The following is a 25,580-nucleotide window of genomic DNA, read 5'->3' on the forward strand; positions in this document are numbered from 1 at the left end:
CCGCCCCGGAAATGGCGCGTGGTATTGCGTCACTACCGGTCAGTGCCGTTCGTCTCAATCGTCTAAAATGTACCGAAATATACCCAATCCCCCAATATACCCATTCCCCAAATATACCCAATCCCCCAATATACCCATTCCCCAAATATACCCAATCCCCCAATATACCCATTCCCCAAATATACCCAATCCCCCAATATACCCAATCCCCCAATATACCCATTCCCCAAATATACCCAATCCCCCAATATACCCATTCCCCAAATATACCCAATCCCCCAATATACCCATTCCCCAAATATACCCAATCCCCCAATATACCCAATCCCCCAATATACCCATTCCCCAAATATACCCAATCCCCCAATATACCCATTCCCCAAATATACCCAATCCCCCAATATACCCATTCCCCAAATATACCCAATCCCCCAATATACCCATTCCCCAAATATACCCAATCCCCCAATATATCCATTCCCCAAATATACCCAATCCCCCAATATACCCATTCCCCAAATATACCCAATCCCCCAATATACCCATTCCCCAAATATACCCAATCCCCCAATATACCCATTCCCCAAATATACCCGATCCCCCAATATACTCAATCCCCCAAATATACCCACTCCCCCAAATATACCCAATCCCCCAAATATACCCACTCCCCCAATATACCCAATTCCCCAAATATACCCGATCCCCCAATATACTCAATCCCCCAAATATACCCACTCCCCCAAATATACCCATTCCCCCAAATATACCCGCTCTCCAAATATACCCATTCCCCCAAATATACCCATTCCCCCAAATGTACCCAGTCATAAGAACATAAGAAATAGAAGTCCCCCAAATTATACCTACTCCTATTATTCCCATTCCCCCAAATATACCCATTTTCAAATATATCCATTCCCCAAATTATACCCATTCCCAAATACATCTATTCCCACAAATACATATATTCCCCCATATACAAAATATACTGCTACAATCTGGGTCAGAAACTCCAAAGCGTTTATGAAGTCTGCCTAGATCGTAAGTTTTGCAATTTGAATTTGGCTTCGGTAAGCATGAGATGTTTCACTTCAGGTATAATTCAAATGACCCACTAGTGAGCTTTTATCAAACAAAGTTTATTTAAGAATACAGTTACAGTATAGCAATAACTTTTGCCAATTAAAACAAAAAAAACAATGATATTGTATAAACCTTAACAACTAAAGGCAATGTTCCAAACAAGCAAACTTCCCTATAAACATACACCTGCCACAGGTTTATCCCGAAAAACAAGGATGATGACATGATACTGGAACTTAGTCCTTTGGTTGGAGGACTGAAACTCTGACTTCCCAGCCTTGTAACTTCCAGCAGACCTCGAGGTAGAGAGAATGCCACTGCTGGCCTTCAGCTTTCAGCCAGCAAACCACTTCAAGAGCCAGAAATCTTACTCCGGGAAGGCAAATAGACCTGTTCCAGTTAGCCAGCAGAATTTACACTACCATGGAGAGAGAGAGAAAGAAAACCTGCCTGCAACTTGAAAACCAGGACAGCTTCTGACTCTGAACCAAGACTGAAAGTGAATCAGTGGGTTCGTCTGTGGAGGAACCACCTGACTTTGAATTGTCAATCAATCTTCTCCCTAACAATTCAAAAGGTCATCAAAATCCCAGACACTGCACGAAACCCAGTGTAAAAATAAACAAAACCCCATTAAACCATTGAAATAGCAATAAAAGGACTACTAAGCAGAAAGCCAGTGCCACAATGAAAACATGGCTTGCTGTCTGCAGAGAACATGATTTTAAAAAAATTCTTAAAGCCACACTAGCACTACAATATCCAAATGTACCCATTACCCAAATTTACCCATTGCCAGTATACCCAACCCCCAAATATACCCATCCTCTCAATATACCCAATCTGCAATATACTCTATCCCCAAACATACCCTTCCTCAAACATACCTATTCCCCAATATACTCAATCTCCAAATTACACATTCCGCAATAAACCTGATCCCGAAATATACCCATTCCACAATATACCTATTGCCCAAATGTACAAAGGGTCAAAGCATTATTTTGACTCAAAACATTGGCCCTATTTTCCGCAGATGCCAAAAGAACTGCTGAGACTTTCCAGCATTTTCTGTTTTTGGCTCACATATACCCATTTCCCAAATATACCCACTCCTATATATATATATATATATATATATATGTGCACACATTCCTAAATATATCCATTCTCAAAATATACCCATTGCAATATACATACATTCCTAAGTATACCTATTCGCAAAATATACCCATTCCCCAAATATGCCCATTCCAAAATATACATAAGTGTAGGAATCTATAACTCGGGCAGTTTCAAAATAAGGGATCTCACATTTAAGACAGAGTTGAGGAGGAATTTCTTCTCTCAGAAGGCTGTAAATCTTCAGAATTCACTACTCCAAGAGCAGTGGTGGCTGGCTCATTGCATGTATTCAAGGCTGAGATAGAAAGAGTTAGAAAGAATCAAGGGCTATGGTGGTGGTGATGAGGAAGGTTGGAACAAATGTGTAGTTAAGGCCACAGTCTTACCATCTAATCAACATATTTTAAGGGAACAAATGATCACCTCCTGCTGCCATCTCTTAAATTCTTTTCCCTGATGCTACGAGAGATAGTTTATGCTTGTGTGGAAAGCGAGTTGCTATTTGCAAGCTACTTATTTGATCAAAATAAGGCCATAAAACATAGGAGCAGAATTAGGGCCACTTGGCCCATTGAATGGTGGAGCACACTCAATCATGACAGATGTTTTTCTCATCCCCATTCTCCTGCCTTTTCCCCATAACCCCACATCCCCTTATTAATCCAGAACCTATCTCTGTCTTAAAGGCACTCAATGACCTGGCCTCCACAGCTTTCTGTGGTGAAGAGTTCCACACATTCACCATTCTCTGGCTGAAGAAATTCCTCCTCATCTCTGTTTTAGAGGATTGTCCCTTTAGCCTGAGTTTGTGATCTCTAGTTCTAGTTTTTCCTACTAGTAGGAACATCCTCACCACATCCACTCTATTGCAATATCCTGTAAGTTTCAATAACATCCCTCATCATTCTTCTAAACTCCAACGTGTATAGACCCAGAGTCCTCAACTGTTCCTCATACGACAAGCTCTTCGCTCCAGGGATCATTCTTGTGAACTTCCTCCCTCTGGACCCTTTCCAAGGCCGGCACATCCTTCCTTAGATACTGGGCCCAAAACTGCTCTCAATACTCCAAATGGAGTCTGATCAGAACCTTATACAGCGTCAAGTGCATCCCTGATCTTGTATTCTCGTCCTCTCAACATGTACGCTAACATTGTATTTGCCTTCCAAACTGCCGACTGACCCTGCACATTAATGTTAAGAATGTGCTCAGTGTTCTGATTAAGCTACCACACACTATATAAAAGGGTCCACTGAAGAAAAATCTTCCTTCGTACTCATCCTCAGATACAGGCCCCAGCCAGTCTCTTTAATGTCCTTCTGAACATCTGTGGCAGAAGGGACTCCACTTTCATGATCCACGTAGGAATTAATGACAAAGGTAGACTTAGAATCAAAGAAAATAAAATGTTTCAAGGATTAAGCAAGACAGTGAAGTTGAGATCAAAGCTCAGATCATTTGGTAGTGGTGCTGAAAGTCTGAAAGCGCATCAAGATAGATAAATCCCTAGCATCCAAAGACACTGTGGAAGGCTAGGGAGGAAATTGCAGGTCCCCTAGCAGAGATATTTGAATCATTGATAATCACTAGTGAAGTGCCTGAAGATTATAGGGTGGCAAGTGTTGTGCCTTAGTTTTAAAAGGGTTGCAGGGAACTACGGGCTGGTGAGCCTCACATCTGTGGTGGATAATTTGTTAGAAGGTATTTTAAGATACAGAATCTACAGGCATTTAGAAATGCAACAACTGATTAAGAACAATCAGCATGTCTTTGTGAGTGGAAAATCATATCTCACAAGTTTGATTGAGTTTTTTGAAGGGCTAACCAAGAAGATAGATGAGGGCATGCAGTTGATGTTGTCTACATGGACTTTAGCAAGACCTTTTGACAAGGTACCACATAGTAGATTGTTGCATCAGGTTAAATCTCATGGGATCCAGGAAGAGGTAACTAAATGGATACAAAATTGGCTTGATGGCAGAATGTAGGCATTGGACTTTAACCTGGCATTGACGACAGAAGACAGAGGGTGGTTATAGGGGGTTGTTTATCAAACTGGAGGCCTGTGACCAGTGGTGTGCCTCAGGGATCGGTGCTGGGTCCCCTATTATTTGTCATCTATATCAATGATTTGGATAAGAATTTAGTAGGCATGGTTAAGTATGCAGATGGCACCAACATTGGTGTCAAAGATTGGTGGCATGGTTGACAGTGAAAGATATCTAGGATTGCAATGGTATCTTGATCAAATAGGGCCAGTGGGCTGATAAATGGCAGATGGAGTTTAATTTAGATAAATGCGATGTGATGCATTTTGGTAGATTGAAACAGGGCAGGACTTTCTCAGAGAATAGTAGGGCGTTGGGCAGAGTTACAGAACAAAGTGATCTAGGGATATAAGATCATAATTCCTTGAAAGTGGAGTCACAGGTAGATAGGGTGATGAAGGCGGCATTTGGCATGCTTAGTTTCATTGGTCAGAACATTGAATACAGGAATTGGGATGTCTTGTTGAAGTTGTACAAGACATTGGTAAGGCCACACTTGGAATACTGTGTACAATTCTGGTCACCCTATTATAGAAAGGATATTATTGAACTAGAAAGAATGCAAAAAAGATTTATTAGGATGCTACCGGGACTTGATGGTTTGAATTAAAGGAGAGGCTGGGACTTTTCCTCTGGAGCATAGGAGGCTTAGGGGTGATCTTATAGAGGTCTATAAAATAATGAGTGGCACAGATCAGCTAGATAGTCAATATCTTTTCCCAAAGGTAGGGGAGTCTAAAACTAGAAGGCATTTGTTTAAGGTGAGGGGGACAGATATAAAAGGGTCCAGAGGGGCAATTTTTTCACATGTAGGGTGGTGTATCTGGAACAAGCTGCCAGAGGTAATAGTAGAAGCGGGTACAATTCTGTCTTTTAAAAAGCATTGAGACAGTTATATGGATAAAATGCTATAGAGAGATGGGTCCATCACAGACAATTGGGACTAGCTTAGGGGTTTAAAAAAAAAAGGGGTTGCATGGACAAGTTGGTCCGAAGGGCCTGTTTCCATGCTGTAAACCTCTATGATTCTATGTTATTGACGTGGTGGAGGATTGAAGGATCTTGTGGCTTACTGACTCTCCTTATTACAGCACCAGAAACTCTGGATTTTATTAAGTTTGAGCCAATAGACAAAGTGGCAACTTCCCTTTAAAGGCTTGCCATTGATGCTTGTGACTTCCTCGTAAAACTAGAAGCTTCATCAAATTATAATGGGGAATTAATAACAATATCTTTTGCATGAATAGTTTGCAACATTTGAAGGGCAGCAGTGCTCTTGAAAGCAGAACAGCAGATATAACAGATATACTTTAAGAAAACTTTGTGATAGTGTCACCATTCTCAGGTTGTCCCACACTGCTAACCAGTGATGTAATTTGTTTGAAATGTAATTATTGTTATAACGCAGGAAAGATCTTAGATTGTAAATTCATGGAAAGTGAAGGAACCAATGATTCCTGATCTTAATGATTTGCAATAAAGTGAGTTAACAGTGGAAGACAGTGTGGTGAGTCTGGATTTCATTGGTATTTTCATTCAGGTGGAGTTTGGGAGCAAGAAAAGTCAGTAAGGAGAAAAAGACAGAGCAAAAGACACCCAGAAAAGGAAGATGGGGAAAGGGGAAAAGATTCTCAACTCAAGAGACAGAGATAGGGAGGAGTGGAGGGCAAGACAGAAGACAGATAGAGAAGGAAAGGAACTTTTTAAAAGTTGCATTGGCTGGGGAAGCAGTTATAGCTTGATGTTAAGTTTAACAATTCATTTAGCAACTAAAAGACAGACACAGAGGGGAGAGCAAAAGAAGGTTGTTGTAGGATGGGCAGTTTTGTATCAACAAGGAACCTGATTGAAGCTCATTACACATGGTTAGCAGAGAGCCAATTTTGACCTCACTTGAACCAAGGTTTCAAAGGTAGAAAGGAAAATGTATTAGTCACTGCTCCATTCAGATCTGAGTTACTGATTTTCTTAAAACATAAAATTGAGAAATTGATTGTGAGCAGTTGTTATATATTTAAATGGTTGCATGATTGCTTTAAGAGTTGAACATATGATACATATAATTAGGGTATTACACAGATTGCTGTTTAGTTTCATTTTCTACTCTGAACAGGCAAAGGCTCATAGAATAAACCTGCTGTCTAAATCTACATGTGCAAACCATGTATTTTTGTTTAAAACCCATAATCACTAACATAGTTAGGACATTACAATGGTGAGTTTACCAAATTTGTAATGGGCCACTGCTTTTCCATCAGACACAAAATTAATTAGATAGGCTGTGCAAGGAGCTGTATGAAAGCTAGGATAACTTGGTTCCCCTAAATAAAATCCCATTGACTTTTCTTGCTACTGAGAATATATCACTGACCCAAAGCTTGATAGGCGTTCTGCAGCAGATCAGGAAATAATTTATCGAGCTTCTTGTATAAGAAAAGGGAAAAATGAAGTTAAGTTGCAAGAAACTCTACAGACAAACAAAGACAACAGGATATCTTTTTATGTTTTTAATCTTCTTTCCTATATTTGTAAAACTTTGAAAAACATATATATGTAGTGCTACATACAAGCATCAATAAACAGTTGTATAAAATACTGTGATCAGGGAATAGAACATTAAAAACTATATTACACCAATACAGAATACTGTTCAATTTATACAGTCATTTAAATGCTGAACGTAAGAGCTTATCAAAATAAACTGCATTAGTGTATGTAGTGCATGTATTAGTATGCAAAAAGCATTTAAGGAAAAACAAGTATCAAACATACATTTGCTGTAATGTGGGTCAATACATCAAATACTTCAAAACATGACATTCCCCAAATTGGAGTTACCGCTCTGCATTCTCACATCAACGTGCAGGACCTACCAACCTGCCTGCAATCATTTCTGGCAGTTCAATGTTAGTTACTTGGGGAGTTTGCTGTTTAAAAAAACTTTCCCACATCCATTGGGTTATTGCCTCAGAGTGGAAAAGCTCAATCTGATTGTCTGACCTTTCCTCAGATTCTAATAAAAAAATCTCCGGCTTTCCTCTTTCAGAAACGGGTCTGACATTTTCTGGTGTTTTGTTGTCCTCAACCAAACCTCTGTTTAAGATAACCCTGGCTCCACATAACACTAGGTACTGGTTAACTGCAACATAACTGGCAGTTCCTTTTGGAAGTTACGTGGGAAGGAAGAGTTTAAAATGGCTTGATCTGCAGTCCACTCTGTATGGATAGTACAAAAAGGGAAGATGGACACTCAATGAGACCTGCATGAGGTCAAGCTCCCTTCAACAAAGTGCATACCTATAGATTGAGACTCCCCTTGGTGCTCCTACTGTAGCATGTTCCACAGAGTGGTAACCATGGGCTCCCTGCAAACTTCTGTCACCTAATCCTCTCAATATCTGATTGAGCAGGGGCTCAGTTCTGAAAGTCACTTTAAAGTGCAGGAGAGCTGTGCAAATGCCAATTTCATTTGCTTGGCAGTCTCAGACTGGCCTCGACCTGTAGCACTGACTGGTTACTTGCCTTGGCTGTTATATATGTCATCATGCTCCCATTCGTACAAATGTTGAACCCAACTTTAATCCGGGACCTGATTAAAAACAACAATTTGGTGACAGCTTGAATCCAAGGGGACGGACACGATTGGTTATTCCTGCTTTGAAGTTTTGACTGGGCTTTGTAGTACAAGTTATCTTGCTCCTGGTTGGAATAGGTTAACATTTCATTCTCAGGAACAGGGTAAAGGAGGAAATGGAAGGGGATGAATGAGACAAGGCTAGTACGGGGAGATGCTCTCTGCAAGTAACCCAGAAAATCAGCACCTACAGTGATATTAACACTGTAGATGGGAAACCCAAACTACTCCATGTCACACACTCATTGAAGTGTTATGGAATAAGCTGTTCCTATACTTCACTGCAATTCTTGGTTAGAAGACACTAATGGACCTTTTCCAAATGCAATGTTCTCATTTGCCTCTTTCCAGCTGATAGCGCATCAACTCAAAGTGATATTGTGATGTTGGGGTGGGCATGTGGTTAGAAAGCTGAGGTAGGATTGTATGTGGGTACAGCAGAGATATATTGCAACAGACTGGTGATTCATGAAATTACTGCTACTGTTGCTTAGACCTCTTTAATGACTGAGGCAACAGCTAAAGAGCCGCAAAAATGTGAGCGATTGGGGTTTAAGTTTTGTAGTTTGTGCTCCCCACTCAAACAAGTGAAAAGCAGATTGCACATGCCCCCCTTGCGACAGGAAAGGATAGGAGTACACACCTACCCATCCTAATGGAAGGGGACATGAGTCAGCTGACCACAAACTGTACTGTCACCTGCATGACTGTAATGATTCCTTCAGCCAGTAAGAGGCCGAGAGTCTAGACCATAAAAGCTGCAGCACATCACTGCATTGTGGCACTTCATAGTACAAATATATAGAACTGTACAAGCATATATTCTGCAAAACAAATATAAAATTATATACACCAAAGTGTCAAACTATGGCAATCTTTCTCCAGCCTGGGAGTCTGCAATATGCAAAGGATCTCTTTCTGACAAACAATACTCAGTTTGTAACATTTGCGAATTGTATTAAATAGATATTTGACAGTGTTAAATTTTTCATTTCTGCAACCCATATGCAAGCTGTTTGAACATAGTGCATCGTGGAGCTTATGTCCCAAGAGGGACTTGTACAATACACAACTTGATTTTCCCCTCTGGGAAGCAGTAAAAAGCATATACAAATTTGCTAAAATATGTGCTGACACTTAATGTGTAATACAGAAAAATATTCTGGGGTCATGGAAGAGCACCAGATCTGTGGCACACTTGGGGAGCTGTTTCTCTCCCATCCATTTTCTACAAAGCAACCTAATTGTACAAGCATATCCAGATGTCCTGTTGAAATACTTCAGTTTCAGACGGGAATTCACACACGGGTTAAAGATTTGGGGAGCCATGCCAAAGCAACCTGGATGCTCCTGATCTCGGCCCGGACTGTCATGTGCAGACTCTTCTCACAGGCTATGTAAAAGACATCTGGGAGGATGACGCGCACAAACCAGTCTCTCAATCCTCTCCACTGAGCAGCTGACACTTTCAATGGGGCGCAGTGCGTGCGGGAGCAGAGTGCCTCACCCATTCTCCCGATGGTACGTGTTGGGGGCACTGTCGGCAGGAAAGGACACACAACATGATTCAAAATCTTCCAGGCTCAATGTAATAACATCTTTGGCTACATGACTATATATTTGGGCATTAGCGTACAGGGTGTGATAGTGTGTGCAACACCATCTGCTGTTCCTTCTCCTACTCAATGGAGACTAGGGCACTTTTGGTACTCAACAGATAAGACAGAAATCGGTCTTTAAGGACAGGATCTCCTTCCATTTGCAGTTGTACACTTTGCATTGTGGGATTATGCGTTTTGATTATCTTACATTAAAAACTGAATGTTTCAACATAACATGAGGTTAGCATTTATATTTGGGTTTCCAGGTTGGTTTCCTTGGCTGTGGGGAAGATTGATGTCTCTCATCCACTTCTCTGTAGACAATCGCTCTTAAGCCAGGTGTGCAAGAGATTTGAGGTGATTCAGCCCGATTTGCCAAAGTCCACATGTAAGTGGCTCGCTCAGCCCAGCCCCACCGGCGTGCGCTTGTGATTGTGGATACTGGACTTTCCCCAAGGCTCGACTGCACCTCACCATGTACAGATATAGTAAAACAGTGCTTCGCCAGGTTCACCTCTCAGACTTGTTTGCTGTATGATCAACAAATGTTGCATTTAGCAACTGTCCAACACTGACTGAGGCACAGAATGAAAAAGGGATGGAAAATCTGACTCAGATGCTGCAATACCATCTGCATAGCTTCCAGTGTGAGCATTATGCTTTTCACTTCTGGTCTCCAAAGATCAAGTAGAGGGAAGACAGAAGTTCATGGGGATGGAAGAGGCATGGAGGGGGAGGCAGAGATCCAAATACGTAAATGTCTGGGTACCCCAACATCGACAAATGTCCTTGCACTCTGGCCCACAGACCAACATTTTTATAAAATTAAATAAACCTGTGATCCAGCGAGTTAAACCAGTCCTAAAGTTGCCAACTGTAACTTGCAATGTTTCTGGAATAGTAATGAATCAGGTGGAGTCAACAAGATTTGGCAGACAACAATAATGGTTCAGAGATTGCTGGACCCATTGCGACAAGAGAGTTCAAAGGTTGCATGTCATGGTTTGAACTTGGGAAGGTTTGTCATTCATTAGGCCCCCTCAGAGGCAGCTTCTATTGTCCAACTGAAGGAAGTGCTAGGACTATTGAACAAATTGCCTGCTTAATAGACAGAAACACACTATGGAACATTTATGCTAGAGAGGAATTGGAGCCAACAGGTTAAAGAATAGTAGACCAATCTTGGCTGTCTTTCATTTCAAAGAAAACATTCAAGTACTCTGAAAAATAGTCATCTGAAACAAAAAAAATCTGTATAAATGTATTTTCCCTCATTAAAAATATGAAAAAAATGATTTGGCTTTATTTTAAAAAACAATCTATTGGAGTGGCTCTGCACTGCAAGCCTTTAGCACTTCTCTGGGTCTGACAGAGGGCTCTCTGCCATTCTCACATGATTGAAGACTTTGTAAAGACATTCTGTGCTGCCCAGTGCCAGGAATGAATCAATACCCCCCTTCCTGCCAACAGCTGTTGACCATTACAAAGAAAACAATCCTCAAGACTGTTCAAAAACCCAGATATATCATTAACAATCCCAATCTCTTTTATGAACTCTAGAAAATAAATGGAAGAACTGGAAACAGTGGCTTTTGTTAGTCTATGGGGAAGTACATAAAAAACGTTTGCCATGGTACACTCAGCCATTCCATCCCTGCCATTTGATTCAGTATTTAACTACTGTTAGTCTAAATGTTGCACTGAAGGTGTCTTAATTTTCGTGAAATTTCTGCTGCTGGATTTAATGAGAGTGGAGATGGAGCAAGCAGAAATCGAGCTGGAATTGACAGAACAGACTAATTGATCAAAAATGCTGCTGTGTGCAGGTTTTGAGAGCTTTGTGAAGGTGGGGAGAGATACGTTAAAGAGGAGAGGGTGATAGGAACAGCACTTCAGAATACGAGGATAAGATGGCAGGAGGAACAGTCACTAAAGAGAGGACAGAGGAGTTGTATAACTGGTCAAAAACAAAACAGACGGCGCTGTGACACAGTGGTTGTCACTGCTGCCTCACAGTGCCAGGTACCTGGGTTTGATTCCCGCCTTTGGTGACTGTGTGGAGTTTGCATGTTCTCCCAGTTTCTTCTGGGTGCTCCGGTTTCCTTCCACAGTCCAAACACGTGCAGGTTAGCTGGACTAGTCATGCTAAATTGTCTCTTGGTGTTCAAAGAAGTGTAGTTTGGTGGATAGGCATGGCAAATGTATAGGGTCATGGGGATGGGGGACAGAGGCTGGGTAAGATGGAGGGTCAGTGTAGATTCAATGCGCTAAATGGCTTCGTTCTGCACGAGAGGGATTCTATATTCTGGATGGAGGAAGCTGCCCCAATTATATTAAGACCAGCCTTCACCTTAAACTGATCCATGGCCATGTAAGGCTTCTATCTATCTCTTGGGAAAGCACTTCCCTGGTGCCAAATGGTTTCTATGTAAAGCACATTTTGACAGCAGGTGCATGCTGCTCTGACAAGCCTTCCGATTTGTTCAAAGCTACCATAAACTTTGCTATGACTACAAACGCTCACATTACATCCTCTCTGGTGAAAATAAAGGTGGCTGAAATCCATCACTGCACGATACGCTGGGCAGCACAGAACAGTATTCAAAGTCTCCCGCCAACTCCTGCAAAACCAGCTGCTTTTTCTTAAAGGCACCATATTTGCATTAGATTTATGCAACAGTCTCAAGTCTTATATATAAATATATATATAAAACCATCAAATAGCATCTCTCATATAAATAAAAAAATAAAATAAAAGTATAAAGAGGCATAAATTACATCAGCAAAGAGGAAGGTAAAAATAAGTTCAGTACAAAATACATTCAAGAAAGTGCATCTTCACAGAGCTGAAAGCAGATGGCATTAAATCTTATACAGAAAGTGGGAGAGAACTCTCTGCCCCTTTGTTCTTTAACGCAATGTTAGAACTGGATTTAAGCAATGGGCAATACCTCCACTGCAATCATTTTGATGATATCTGGGATTGCCTGGGTTTTAAGGATCACACGTACTTCCGAATGTTTTAGAGTGAGGGAAGGAGTGACAGCCATTCACATAATTAATTTAAACAAAGTTGTCTGAAATAAAATATTTTTAAAAACTAAAAGGTTGCCAAACTCAAGTAAAACTAAGTTTTGCTCTGGTGTAATTGCCATACTAAATGGAAAATGTAAAACTACAATCAGCAACATTAGTCATCATGGCTCCTGCTCCTCCTCTGGTGCTTGGTCCATATTGTCAGTAGTGTTTCATTTTTATCTGGACAAAAAAGATATCTGCAGTGGCTGCCATCAACAATGTCAAATGATGACACTGAGTGCACACTAGCAACAGACAGAAATCAGGTACCCATTACAGCATACTTGTGTAAAACAGCGACTCTTGCCATTAACAAATACTTTGCACAAGTATTGCAGTGAGTACCACTGTGAAATACTTTTATCCAGCACACGAGGGGTGCAGCAGCTTCAACCAAAACTACAGGTGGGACAATAGGCAGTCACCATTATGGAAGATCCAAAACACTGGTGTGATTGGGAGAGCATTGCAGATTGTAGTTTAAGAGATTTCCTGGGTACTGTGTGATCAGTTGAGCTGTGGAAAAGTCTCAATGTAAACTGTAATTCCCATTTGATTGCACAAAGATGTATTGCCCATTGCCAGCTGCAGATATCAAAACCCCATCTACTAAAAAGCTAATACTGTGGCTCAGTCATATGGAAAGGCATTTCAGAATGAGGTTCTCCAATGATTTATGGAATTGTTCCACACTGGATCTAGTTAATTTCAGTATCACTTCGCTGGACTGAAGAAATTACTGGTGGAACACCGTCACATTTAGCAAGTAAGATACTTGCAACAAATTAACTTTTTTTTGTAATGTAGCAAACCCAAAGGCCCAGAGTTCAAATGGAAAGAGTACACTTGTTTGTTTCACTTGTGAGAATAAGCACCTTTAAACAGAGGGATAACAAACAAAAAGTAATGTTTGTCTCCCTCCAGCTGCCCCTCCAACATGTGGAGACTGACCACCTTGCTAAAAAGTACATTGGTTTTGGCGATTGTTGAAATCTGCAGAATCCAACCAGTTACCAAACACTTAAATGAGATAACCACATAACGGTTTGCCTCGATATGGATCTGGTCTTATCAAGTAGGACATTCAAGATTGGGTAAAGTGAGAAAAAAGTGATCAGACTTTGGTATACATATGTGTGTATATATAGGTTTTAAAATATATATATATACACACACACACTTTATAATAAAAATATATTACTCCTAACTGAAGCACGAGTTTGACAGAAAAACAGATGAGGTGGGTTTCCAGCAGCCCTTTGAAGCCCAGACCTCACCAGAATACCTTAAGCTTGGCTCCTGATACAAAACTTTGCCTACAACGTTCATGAAAACAGATGGAGATAGCTGGACGGAAAGATGATGAGACGCTTTTCTAAGATGCTCCCAAGTCCAATAGATGTATCTATTCCTCAGAAAATCTGCATTACTTCCACTTTGCATGAGAGTCTATCATATCTTGCATAATGGTTGTAATCTCCAGTTCTGTGTGATGACTAGAGGTTTTAATGAGGCCTTCCACACACTGTTGAAATGCTCTGTCCAGCTGATGGCACACAGTGCTGAGATGAGACCTTTTGCTGAACAGCATGGTGGTGGTGGTGTCTGTAGATGCATCAGGGATCACGTAGTTGTCCAGCTATTCTTCACCATTCACACTATACCACAAGGCTAAACTGTTGCCTTAGGATACAGTCACTCATCTTGTGACTAGTGTTACCGAGTATGCTGACTGAATGGAACACTAGGCATAATAACCTTTACACAGTTTGAGAAAACAGAACTATTAAAAAAAAAACCAGCTTCAGAGCCAGCTACCTCCATCAGTGAGTGATCTGGACAAATGGGTTTCTGAACAGTTCCTCTGCTGATGGTCTTTGCTTTGCATCCACAAATATTTTCTTCAGGAAGTCCCTGCAGTGATCTGAAATGTGAGATGGTAGCTGGGGGTTTGTAGGCTGAGTGGCGATTTTGAAAATGGCAGCCATAGCTTCATACTCAGCCCAGGGAGGTTTCTCTGTGAGCATCTCCACCACCGTACAACCCAGGCTCCTAAAGAAAGGCAAAGGAAACAACAAACTGTGACCAAGTCAGAATCACGGAGTTCTCAATAAAGAAGGCATCGACTAAAGACACAAAACAGAAAATGCTGGGAATGCTGTTTCTGGCAATTGCTGTGGACTCAAAAAAATTTCAGGTCAGTAACCTTTTGTCAGAACTGGGAAAATACCAGAGCCTCAATCAACTGCAAATAATCAGACAACCTCAGCCTGTAACTATTCCATTTCTCCAGTACCTCTAACTAACCAATGCTTGAACCAACTATTCCCAGTCCACATCAAGTCCAATCAAAGCCCACCAATGCCTCAGAAGACAAAGCAAATTTGGCATGTCAGCTACAACTGTCACCAACTTTTACAGATGCACCATAGAAAGCATTCTTCCTGGTTGTATCTCAACTTGGTATGGCTGCTACTCTGCCCAAGGCTGCAAGGAACTACAAAAGGTTGTGAATGTAGCCCAACCCATCACGCAAACCAGCCTCCCATCCATTGACTCTGTCTACACTTCCCGCCACCTCGGCAAAGCAGCCAGCATAATTAAGGACCCACTGCACCCCGAACATTCTCTCTTCCATCTTCTTCCGTCGGGAAAAAGATACAAAAGTCTGAGGTCACGTACTAACTGACTCAAGAACAGCTTCTTCACTGCTGCCATCAGAGTTTTGAATGGACCAACCTTGCATTAAGTCGATCTTTCTCTACACCCTAGCTATGACCGTAACACTACATTCAGCAGTCTCACGTTTCCTTCTCTATGAACAGTATGCTTTGTCTATATAGTACGCAAGAAACAATACTTTTCACTGTATGCTGATACATGTGACAATAATAAATCAAATCAAATAACTCAATCAAGTGTCCCTTCTGACTCCAACGATCCCAAAGTCATTTCCAGCTTCCAATTATCCTTTTGCTCCCAGCCAACCTCACCATTCCAACCACTGGAAATCTCCAGGTAAACTATTTCGATGTGGGAAAATAATAATATGTGAACAATGCCTTAAAATTAACACCTGTCATAACGTTTCAAGTACACTGCAACCACTTTGTGCTTTCAACCTGCTGTCTGCAGCCGTAGGGAATTCTGGCAGTCCCTGACAAAACCAGTTGCGATCCAAATCAGAAGAGAGATCGATGTGACAATGATGGATCATTGCACTGTTGCATGCACAATGCTAGCTGGGAATCTATGTACAGTAAGGCAAACTGACAACCTGAGTGTGATTACAAACTTGTCATTAACCGTTTTTAAAAAGTCTAGACTTACATTCGGCCAGACATAAATTAACACACAAAAAAGTAGTTTGTATCTGTGGAGGACAGGAGGTGAGCCGTCGGAACACTGGGCCAGTGTTCTTCACCAAGTGGAAAATTCCTTTAAATAATGTAGCAAAAACACCAACATATTAAATGTCACTTGGAATAACAAAATCATTTGGCACACTGTCCACTTCCCTGCTAGGTTTGTCTTTATCTTTACTTTACTGCCAGGACTGGAACATGTGAAATTGGAAAATTCCACCCTAAAAATAGCCGGCATAGCTCTTACTCCTGGCTGGCTGCCAGGCCTCAAATCTCCTGATGGGAATCTACCAATCCACCAAGACATTGCACAAGAAACAATATTAAAGAACACTGACCAAATGTGTAGACTAACCTTTTTTTGTGAAATGGTTCGAGACCAGACAAGTTCCTAGAAATGGGCTCCTTTTCTGCTGAATTCCCACATTCCCTTGGGTCAATAATTCAGAAATGCATAACAGGACTAGCTTGCAAAATCCGCAATTGTCATCTTACACCGAGTTCAAAACAGTTATGGCATTTGCACGTGCAATTAAGTCAGGGAAAAATGCAGAAGGTGCGAGTGTTTGAAGGTATGTGTCGAGGCAATTCAACTTGTACATGCCAGCAAGCATTCGCTTAGTGTTGAAGTTGGCATCAGACACTCCTATTCCATCCACTGTCACTGCAGAACCCTGCAGCAAAGTTGAACATGCTGTGGTGATATGCATCCAATACTTAGCACAGTGCAAGTCAAAACTGAGTTGAATAAGTTGGATAAGCTGAACACTTCTTCCAAACACGTGCACGGACCAAATACACAATTGTCATCATAGACTTTTACAGTGCACAAAGAGGTCCTTTGGCCCATTGTAGAACCATGGGGAATTACAGCTCAGAAACAGGCCTTTTGGCCCTCCTTGTCTCTACTGGACCATTTTTTGCCTAGTCCCACTGATCTCCACTTGGGCCATATCGCTCCACACCCCTCTCATCCATGAACCCGTCCAAGTTTTTCTTGAATGTTAAAAGTGACCCTGCATTTACCACTTTATCCGGCAGCTCATTCCATACTCCCACCACTCTTTGCGTGAAGAAGCTCCCCCTAACACTCCCTTTGAACTTTTCTCCTTTCACCCTTAACCCATGCCCTCTGGTTTTTTTTTCCTCTAGCCTCAGTGGAAAAAACCTGCTTGCATTCACTGTATCTATACCCATCAAAATCTTATTCACCTCTATCAAATCTCCCCTCACTCTTCTACGCTCCAGGGAACAAAGTCCTAACCTATTCAATCATTGTGTATGTGCCGACCATCAAACGCCTATTTTTTATAAGCCTATTTTCCAGCATTTGGTCTGTAGCCTTGTATGCTATGGCATTTCAAACGTTCATCTAAATGCTTCTTAAATGTCTTGAAGATTCCGATTTCTACCACTCCTCCGGGTAATGAGTTCAAGATTCCAACCACTCTGGGGTGAAAAGCTTCACCTCAAATCTCCTCTAAATTATAGAATCCCAACAATGCAGGAGGCCATTCGGTCCATCGACTCTCCGACAGAGCATCTTAACTAGGCCCTGTCCTCAAAATCCCACATATTTACTCTGCTAATCCCCTATCCTACACCGCGACAATTTAGCATGGCCATCCACCTAACCTGTACATCTTTGAATTGTGGGAGGAAACCGGAGAACCCCGAGGAAACTCATGCAGACAGGGGAAGAACACGCAAACTCCACATAGTGACCCAAGGCTGAATCAAACCTACATCCTTGGCGCTGAGGGGCAGCAGCTCTAACTACTGTGCCACCATGCCATCCTAAATCTCCTTACTTTAAATCCACGTTCCTTGGTTATTGAACCCTCTAAGAGAAAAGATTTCTTCCTATCTACTCTCTCTATATCCCTCAATTTTTTTACATTACGATGAGGTCCCCCCTCAGTCTTCTCTGCTCTAAAGAAAACAACCCCGGTCTGTCCAGTCTCTCTTCATAGCTGAAATGCTCCAGCCCAAGTAATATTCTGGTGAAACTCCTCTGCACCCTCTTTAGTGTACAACCTTCCTATGATCTAGTGACCAGAACTGCACACACAACTCTAGCTGTGGCCTGATGAGCATTTTACAAGCTCCATGGTAACCTCCCTGTTCTTATATTCTATGATGTGGACATGCCGGCATTGGACTGGGATAAACACAGTAAGAAGTCTCATAGCACCAGGTTAAAGTCCAACAGGTTTATTTGGTAGCACAAGCCACTAGTTTTCAGAGCGCTGCCCCTTCATCAGGTAAATGGGAGTTCTGTTCACAAACAAGGCATATAAAGACAAATTCAATTTACAAAATAATGCTTGGAATGTGAGTCTTTACAGGTAATCGAGTCTTAAAGGTACAGACAATGTGAATGGAGAGAGTGTTAAGCACAGGTTAAAGAGATGTGTATTGTCCCCAGACAGGACAGTTAGTGAGATTTTGCAAACCCAGACAAGTTGTGGGGGTTACAGATAGTGTGACACGTACTCAAGATCCTGGTTGAGGCCGTCCTTGTGTGTGCGCGGAACTTGGCCATCAGTCTCTGCTCAGTGATTCTGTGTTGTCGTGTGTCATGAAAGCCGTCTTGGAGAACGCTTACCTGAAAATCAGAGGCCGAATGCCCGTGACCGCTGAAGTGTTCCCCAACAGGAAGGAAACACTCTTGCCTAGTGATTGTCGAGCAGACCATGTAGATGCTACGACAACGGATGAACGAACACCGCTTGTCTACCAAATAAACCTGTTGGACTTTAACCTGGTGTTGTGAGACTTCTTACTTATATTCTATGCCTTGGCTAATAAAGGCAAGTATCCCATACGTGTTCTTAACCATCTTATCTACTGCCTGCAGAGATCTTTGGACTTGCACCCCAAGGTTCCTCTAGTCTTCTGCACTTCCTAGTGTCCTACTGTTCATTGTATATTCCCTGGCCTTGTTAGTCTTTCTTTCTGATTTCATAAATATCTAGGAGCTGCCTGGTAATTAAATAAGTTGTTACACACAAGACTGCACTGAGACAAATATAATGTAACATATAGGCTCTTTACTCAGCTTCTGCCAATTGTTTCTCAGTGGATAGCATTCCTGCCTCTGTATTAGTTTATGTCCCATGGGTATTTAAATATGAGTCTAACAGCAGATAAAAACTTGCATTTATTAAGCTCCTGATTGTAAAATGCTCATCAGGCCACAGCTAGAGCACAGTTCTAGTCACCAGGTCATAGGAAGGTTGTGCACTAAAGAGGGGTCGATAGTAGTCATGATGTGGGTATGCCGGCGTTGGACTGGCGTAAACACAGTAAAAAATCTGACTTTTACTTGTCAGACTTTTTACTGAACTAAAGAGGGTGCAGAGGAGTTTCACCAGAATGTTACCCGGGCTGGAGAGTTTCAGGTATGAATTAAGGTCACCCCAAAATGCCTTACAGCCAATTAAGTGTTTTTAAGTCACCTTTGAAATGTAGGAAACAAGCAGCCAATTTTCACACTGCAACTCTCAAAAGCAGCAATGGGCCAATGACCAGATAATCTGTCTTTGTGATGTTGATTAAGGGATAAATACTGGCCAGGACAGCAGAAACAGAGCACCAACTCTCCTTCAAAATAGCTTGGAATCTTTTACAGCCATTTTGAAGACAGGGCTTCAGTTCAACATCTCAGCTGAAATATAGTATGCCCAAAGTACAGAACTGAGTATTGCAGTGAAGTGCCAGTCTTGATTTTTAAACTCAAGTCTTGAGTGGGGCAGGAATCCACAACCTTCTGACTTGGAAAAGTTGTTACTTATTGTCACAAGTAGGCTTACATTAACACTGCAATGATGTTACTGTGAAAATCCCTTAGTCACCACACTCCGCCGTCTGTTTGAATACATTGAGGGAGAATTAAGCATGGCCAATGCACCTAACAGCACGTCTTTCAGACTGCGGGAGGAAACCGGAGAACCCGGAGGAAATCCATACTGACACGGGGGAGAACGTGCAGATTCCACGCAGTGACCCAAGCCAGGAATTGAACTCGGGTACCTGGTGCTGTGAGGCAACAGTGCTAACCACTGTGCCATTGTGTAATATGAATGCCACCCTGGGCCACAGAAAGCAGAAATGATGAGCTGCTAAAGCAGATATCAGGTGAACGGTCTAATACCCAACTGAACAATATTTAAAATCATCTTGTGCATCATTTAAACATACTGAACACAAGGACGAGTTTTAGGTTATGAATCCAAACAACAGCTGAGCTGCTGCTCGACTGCAGTTTGGACAGACTCTCCTTTAGATGGCGCTTCAACTCTGGAAAACACACACCCTAATCCAATGGGGCAAACCAGCAAGATCAAATATTCCGTATGTTTCACAAGCTCCTAACAAAGGCCCATTCGTCACTCAAGTGGCAATTCTTCATGTGAACTGAGAAATTTGCATTAAGATATGATCAAATCCCAGAGGGTAAGACAGAGCCACGTTAATCTTTGCCGAGCGTCCACTGGCTTGCAGTAACGATCGCTGGACACTGAGCAAGAACAAGCCACACAGCTGAAATTTTTTAGTCCTTTCTCAAGTCCAGATGCACTGGCGCATACTGATCTGGTTTGTATGATTCAGTACACCAGATTATAAAGTGCTGGAAAAACTCAGCAGGTCTGGCAGCATCTCTGGAGAGGGAAACAGAGTCAACGCCAAGTTGAACATGACTCTTCTGTTACAAAGAATTGTATTCAAGTCGCAACAATAACTCTCAGTCGTGAGGGGGGTGCTTTGGGTAGGCATTGTTGTGACGGGGCTTTGGCAGGGGATTCATGTGAGGGCTATAGGAAGGGGCTAGAGTATGTTGCCAATGTCAGAAGAATATTGGGGTTTCCCCGATGCTCTTGGAAAGTCACGAGGGGTTCTGGGCTGGAAAAATCTGCTCTAGAGAATCAGCTGAGACGTGGGCTGAATGGCCTCCTTCTGTGTCATAATGATTTTGAGAGTTATGACATGGTTTCCTGATTAGGTAGTACATGGAAGGATAAGATTACACATCTTTATTGCACAAAAAGTATTTGAAATAACGGCTCAGGATCAGGATAGTATTAAATTAATCCTCTATCTGACTTCTGAACCAGGTAGGCAGCTGGGGGATATATATCCTTACCAAACATCTGCTTTTCTTCCGTAGCCTTCACCGCTGATGACCTCTGGGCTCATCCAATACGGTGTCCCCGTGACTGAGCGGATCCCAGTTCCTGACATGCAAATTGTCTGTAGCCGTTTGCTTGCTCCGAAATCGCCCAACTTCACATTCCCCGCAGAGTCTCGCAAGATGTTGGCCCCTGAAATGCGATTGAACAGATTCTTAGGGGTAAAGGATACTAGATAAACAGCATCATCTCAACAGACATGCTTTACAACAGACTGATGTAGGCTCGTTCTTTCATCAAGTTCAACTCATCACAGCTGTGTTGGTCAGGAGAGACAACAAGCCATGATCAGGTAGTTCTTTTCATGTGCCAAACGAGTAAAACGAACTCAAATTAACTTAGGGACAAATTAAGAGGGGCAGCCCCCCAAAAAGAAAGGGGGGGAACGGCCCAAACAGAAACCAAAGTCCAAAGGAAACTTAAAACATTAAATCAAAATGTGGTTGTGAGCGTCTATAATGCACACCAGCCCCTGCGATGCCCAGTGGGCGCGGAAAGCGTTGACTGCACCCGTGGACACCGCATGCTCCCTCTCCAGGGACACCTGGCTGCGAACGTAGCCGCGGTAGAGGTGCAGGCAGTCGGGATGGACGGCCCTGTCGATTGCCCGCTGCCTGGACCTATTGATGGCGCATCTCACCAGGCCCAGGAGCAGGTTCACAAGGAGGTCGGCGTCCTGATGTACCCCTCTCTGCACCAGGTGCCCATAGATCAGGAGCGTGGGACTGAAGTGCAAACAAAACATCAATAAAAGGTGTTTGAGAAAACCAAAAAGGGTGTGCAATCTATAACACAAAACGTAGACATGGTCCACAGACTCCTCGAGGCCACAGAAAGAGCAGTCTCAGGAGCCCATGTGCCGGAAAAACCTACGGTTGTCCGGTACCGCTGGGTGCAGCACCCTCCACCCCACGTCCCCGAGGTAATTGGGGGAGATCCCTCCATAAAGGGACCTCCACCGCACGGCAGCAACAAGGCCAAGCCATGATTAGGTATCTCTTTACAGAAGGAGAAAAGGAAAGCCAACAGAAGACAAAATGGGTGACATAACTCATCCAGATTTGTCTGAATGGAGCTTCTCCATTTTTATAAATAGACAGGGGAGAGAGATCACAGCACCACACTACCTGGTCAGGAGAACACTGTTAGTATTTTCCTGATCTATAGGAAACAGCTTCACTGCAGTTCTCTACCTACATAATTTGAGTGCACTGATACCATGGTCAACAGCCCTTTCTCAATCAACACCAAAAAGCCCTAGGGGTGGCATGGTAGCACGGCTGTTTCAAAGCTCCAGGGACCTGGGTTTGATTCCCAACTTGGGTCACTGTCTGTGTGGAGTGTGCACATTCTCCTCGTGTCTGTGTGAGTTTCCTCTGGGTGCTCCAGTTTCCTCCCACAGTCCAAAGATGTGCGGGTTAGGTTGATTGGCCATGTTAAAATTGCCCCTTCGTGTACTAGGATGCTTAGGTTAGAGGGATTAGCGGGTAAAATATGTTGGAATATGGGGGTAGGGACTGTAGGGACTGGGTGGGATTGTGGTCGGTGCAGACTCAATGGGCCGAAGGGCCTCTTTCTGCACTGTGGGGTTCCACGATTCTATGATTCAATGAATAAATGCAAAAATATACAACTATATTCATACATCACCAGTAACATATTAAAAAAATTACTAAGCATGCCACAGTAGAAAAAAATTGACTCAAAATCAAAGGAAATATCAGGAGGTTAAGAACTAAGGAGACAGAGATAGGCACGGAAAACAAATTTCAGAGCATGGGATGTAGGTGGCAGAAGTCATGGCTGCCAAGTGTGGGGTGGAGATGTAGTTACAGGGGGCAGAGGTACAAGAAATCAGAATCACAGGAAATGAAAGGGCATGGGGAACATCACTGAGGGAACAATATATAATGATATAGATACAAATAGATGAGAGAATGGGGAGTAGAGCTAAGCAAGGATAGTCTCTTTCAACTAAATAATGTAGGGAAGGCATTAAAGTAGCGTGGCGTCATTTACTGAGTCAATAACTACATATAACACAGGTGGGTAAATCAACCACAGTGATCAGCACCCAGAATGTTTTTGTGAATTGTGTTTTGCAAGAAGTAGAAACCTGCTGGGAGAGATTTAAATAGAATTGAAGAGCAATAAACATGAATCTGGAGGCAACATGTTCAAATCTTTAGAAATCGATGTTTGAAATGGAAACATTTTCAGCATCGGGGGTGTTTCAGGAAGACCTTTGAGGAGGAAGAGTCAGCTCCTGAGGAAGGGGAACCATTACGAATGGCCGTTAACATGGAGGTCAAAGAGAAGTTAGGTGGTTAGAGGTTTGGTAGAATGGATTTGAAGAAAGGGGGGAAGGTTCTTATGGCTAATGAGTTTGAAGAAGAAATGGATAAAAAGAGAGAGTTCAGTTGCAGTAAGGGCAAACCTGGGCTAAGTTGGGAAAGAGGAAAACAAGAGAGAGGACTAATCAAAGTAACTTGGTAAGAAAGAAATTCATGGACTTCTCACAATTGTTAGATGCAAGACTGAAGGTAGCATGAGAGAAGATTTTAAGGAGATAGCTGGTAATGGAGAAAAGAAACTGCTTCTTAGGATGATCCTGGAGTTGTGACAAATTTAGGCGAGGAAGAGTGAAGCCAGGAAGATCTTGTTGTGGTCTAACCAGATGGCTCAGATGGTCCTGCATCAGATACTCACAAGCGAGTCCCCTGAAAGGGCAAAGAGGGTGTCAAACCAATGAGAACAACTAGGATTGGAGACAGGATTTTACAATGCTCAAGGGCAAAGATGAATATGAAGGAATGAATGAGCAAACTGACAGCTGAAGAGGTATTACAGTGAATGGGACGCCAAAGGTAATTGTAATGGAAGAGCCTCACAGGGAAAGCCCTGGGCCCCAGGCCCCAAGTGAACAATTTGAAAGAAATGCAGATGGGGTCATATTTGTTTATTCACTGACAGGGTCAATGGAAGCAGTGCTGGATGGTTTGAGCAAGATGGGATGGTGATGTTAGTCCCATTGGGGAGGTTGGCAAGAGAGGAGGATGGTGCAGTTGGGCATGTTGCCTGTAAAGAGGCAAGAGCGAGATCCTTTCTGAGTCCTTTGGACAATGCTAAGAGGAATACTGAGGATATCCAGGAGATTATTCAAGACGGTTTCAAACCTGGAATTACAGGGAAGTAGGATGGCAGAGATAGTGATGGGTGTTGGAGGCAAAGTAGCCAAAACGGAAGAAACAAAACATGACTTGCCGAGGTAACAGGAAGGAGAAAAAAGCTCAGGGCAACTTTCAGCGGGCCTGGCTGTGTTGCTGCATTTGGCTAAATACCACTGACTACACTTGAAAAATTAAGTAATTGGGAAATCCTGAGGATGCTATATAAATGCAAGTCTATTTTTTTAGGTACTCAACAGTTCAAGAATAAAATCTGGTAAAGGAAACAAGTAATGTCCCTCTGCTGGCCCTTTACAGCAATGCTAAAAATCAATTGTTGTGCTGGTTGAGATTAACAGTAAGTAGAATGGCAGGGTGTTAGCAGTGACACTGTACTGTATGGCCTTATATTTAACAGTCAACAACACTGCTGTACGACCCCTACTTCCTCCACACTAACAGGTCAAGGGGTCAGAAGTTCTCTGTGCACATATCTTTCAAACTGTCAATTTTGAGGGTTATGAGTTGTGTTTCATTAGTCAAGACTTCCAAGTCAGGAAATGCACAATATCTCAGGAATTAACCTTGCTGCTACACTTTGCTAGCTTCCCAAAGCTTTTCTGCACAGCGTCTGGGCGGTGCTAGACTCCTTCCAGAGCCAATTCACCACACTCTTCATAAATAGTTTCAAACTTGCCTGAGCATTTTCTCTCAGCTAAGTTCACTGCCAAATTTAAACAATAGCCCAGGATCCCAATGCCTCTTAAAAAAGTCAGTCTGATCCTGGAATCACACGCCATCGTTCCGTTCTTGTAGATTTGAAAATGAAACCTCCCTCAGCCTCCCTTTCCTCCACCCTCCTGCTAAACACACAGACAGAAAGCAATGCAGAGTGAACTATTTTCTTTTGCAGCAGTTCAGCAATGCCTTAACACAGGGCAACAACAGTATTTATTTTAAATAAAAGATTATTTATCAGGATAAGGAAGCTTCTACCAATCATCAGAAGGACAAGATGAGTGGAGCACGCTTCGCAGTGACTAGTAAATGGCCTCTGCAACTTGACACTCCGATAGGGTCATTCTCAATGCCCAGCATCGCCCTCCAGTTGGTACAGTCTCTGCTTCTTCCAACACCAGCTCCACAAAATGAGGCACTCTGCAGCTGCTTATTTCCTTAAGAGCTTCTTCAGACACCGTAAGTGGCTACTGTTACAAAAACAAGAAAATGCTGGAAAATTTCAGCAGGTCTGACAGCCTCTGTGGAGAAGACAGAGCTATTGTT

General features: G+C 42.4%; 1 protein-coding gene across 3 annotated transcripts in view; it reads right to left on the reverse strand.

The window, feature by feature from the left end:
• Positions 1-6,751: 6,751 nt before the first annotated feature.
• The window catches only part of map3k3 (mitogen-activated protein kinase kinase kinase 3), a 120,088-nt gene continuing 101,259 nt past the window's right edge, over positions 6,752-25,580 (reverse strand). For 2 of the 3 annotated variants that reach the window (XM_080213945.1, XM_080213946.1), the window contains 2 exons: positions 21,084-21,261; positions 6,752-14,624 (listed from right to left, as the gene is read on the reverse strand). In XM_080213945.1, the coding sequence (XP_080070071.1) occupies positions 14,396-14,624; positions 21,084-21,261 (407 nt within the window). In that variant the 3' untranslated portion in view covers positions 6,752-14,395. The remainder of the gene's footprint in view (positions 14,625-21,083; positions 21,262-25,580) is intronic. The other variant, XR_013889564.1, reaches the window with a different exon arrangement.

The sequence above is a fragment of the Carcharhinus amblyrhynchos genome, chromosome 27, assembly GCF_965287045.1.
Source record: "Carcharhinus amblyrhynchos chromosome 27, sCarAmb.v2.hapA, whole genome shotgun sequence".
Lineage (NCBI taxonomy): Eukaryota > Metazoa > Chordata > Chondrichthyes > Carcharhiniformes > Carcharhinidae > Carcharhinus > Carcharhinus amblyrhynchos.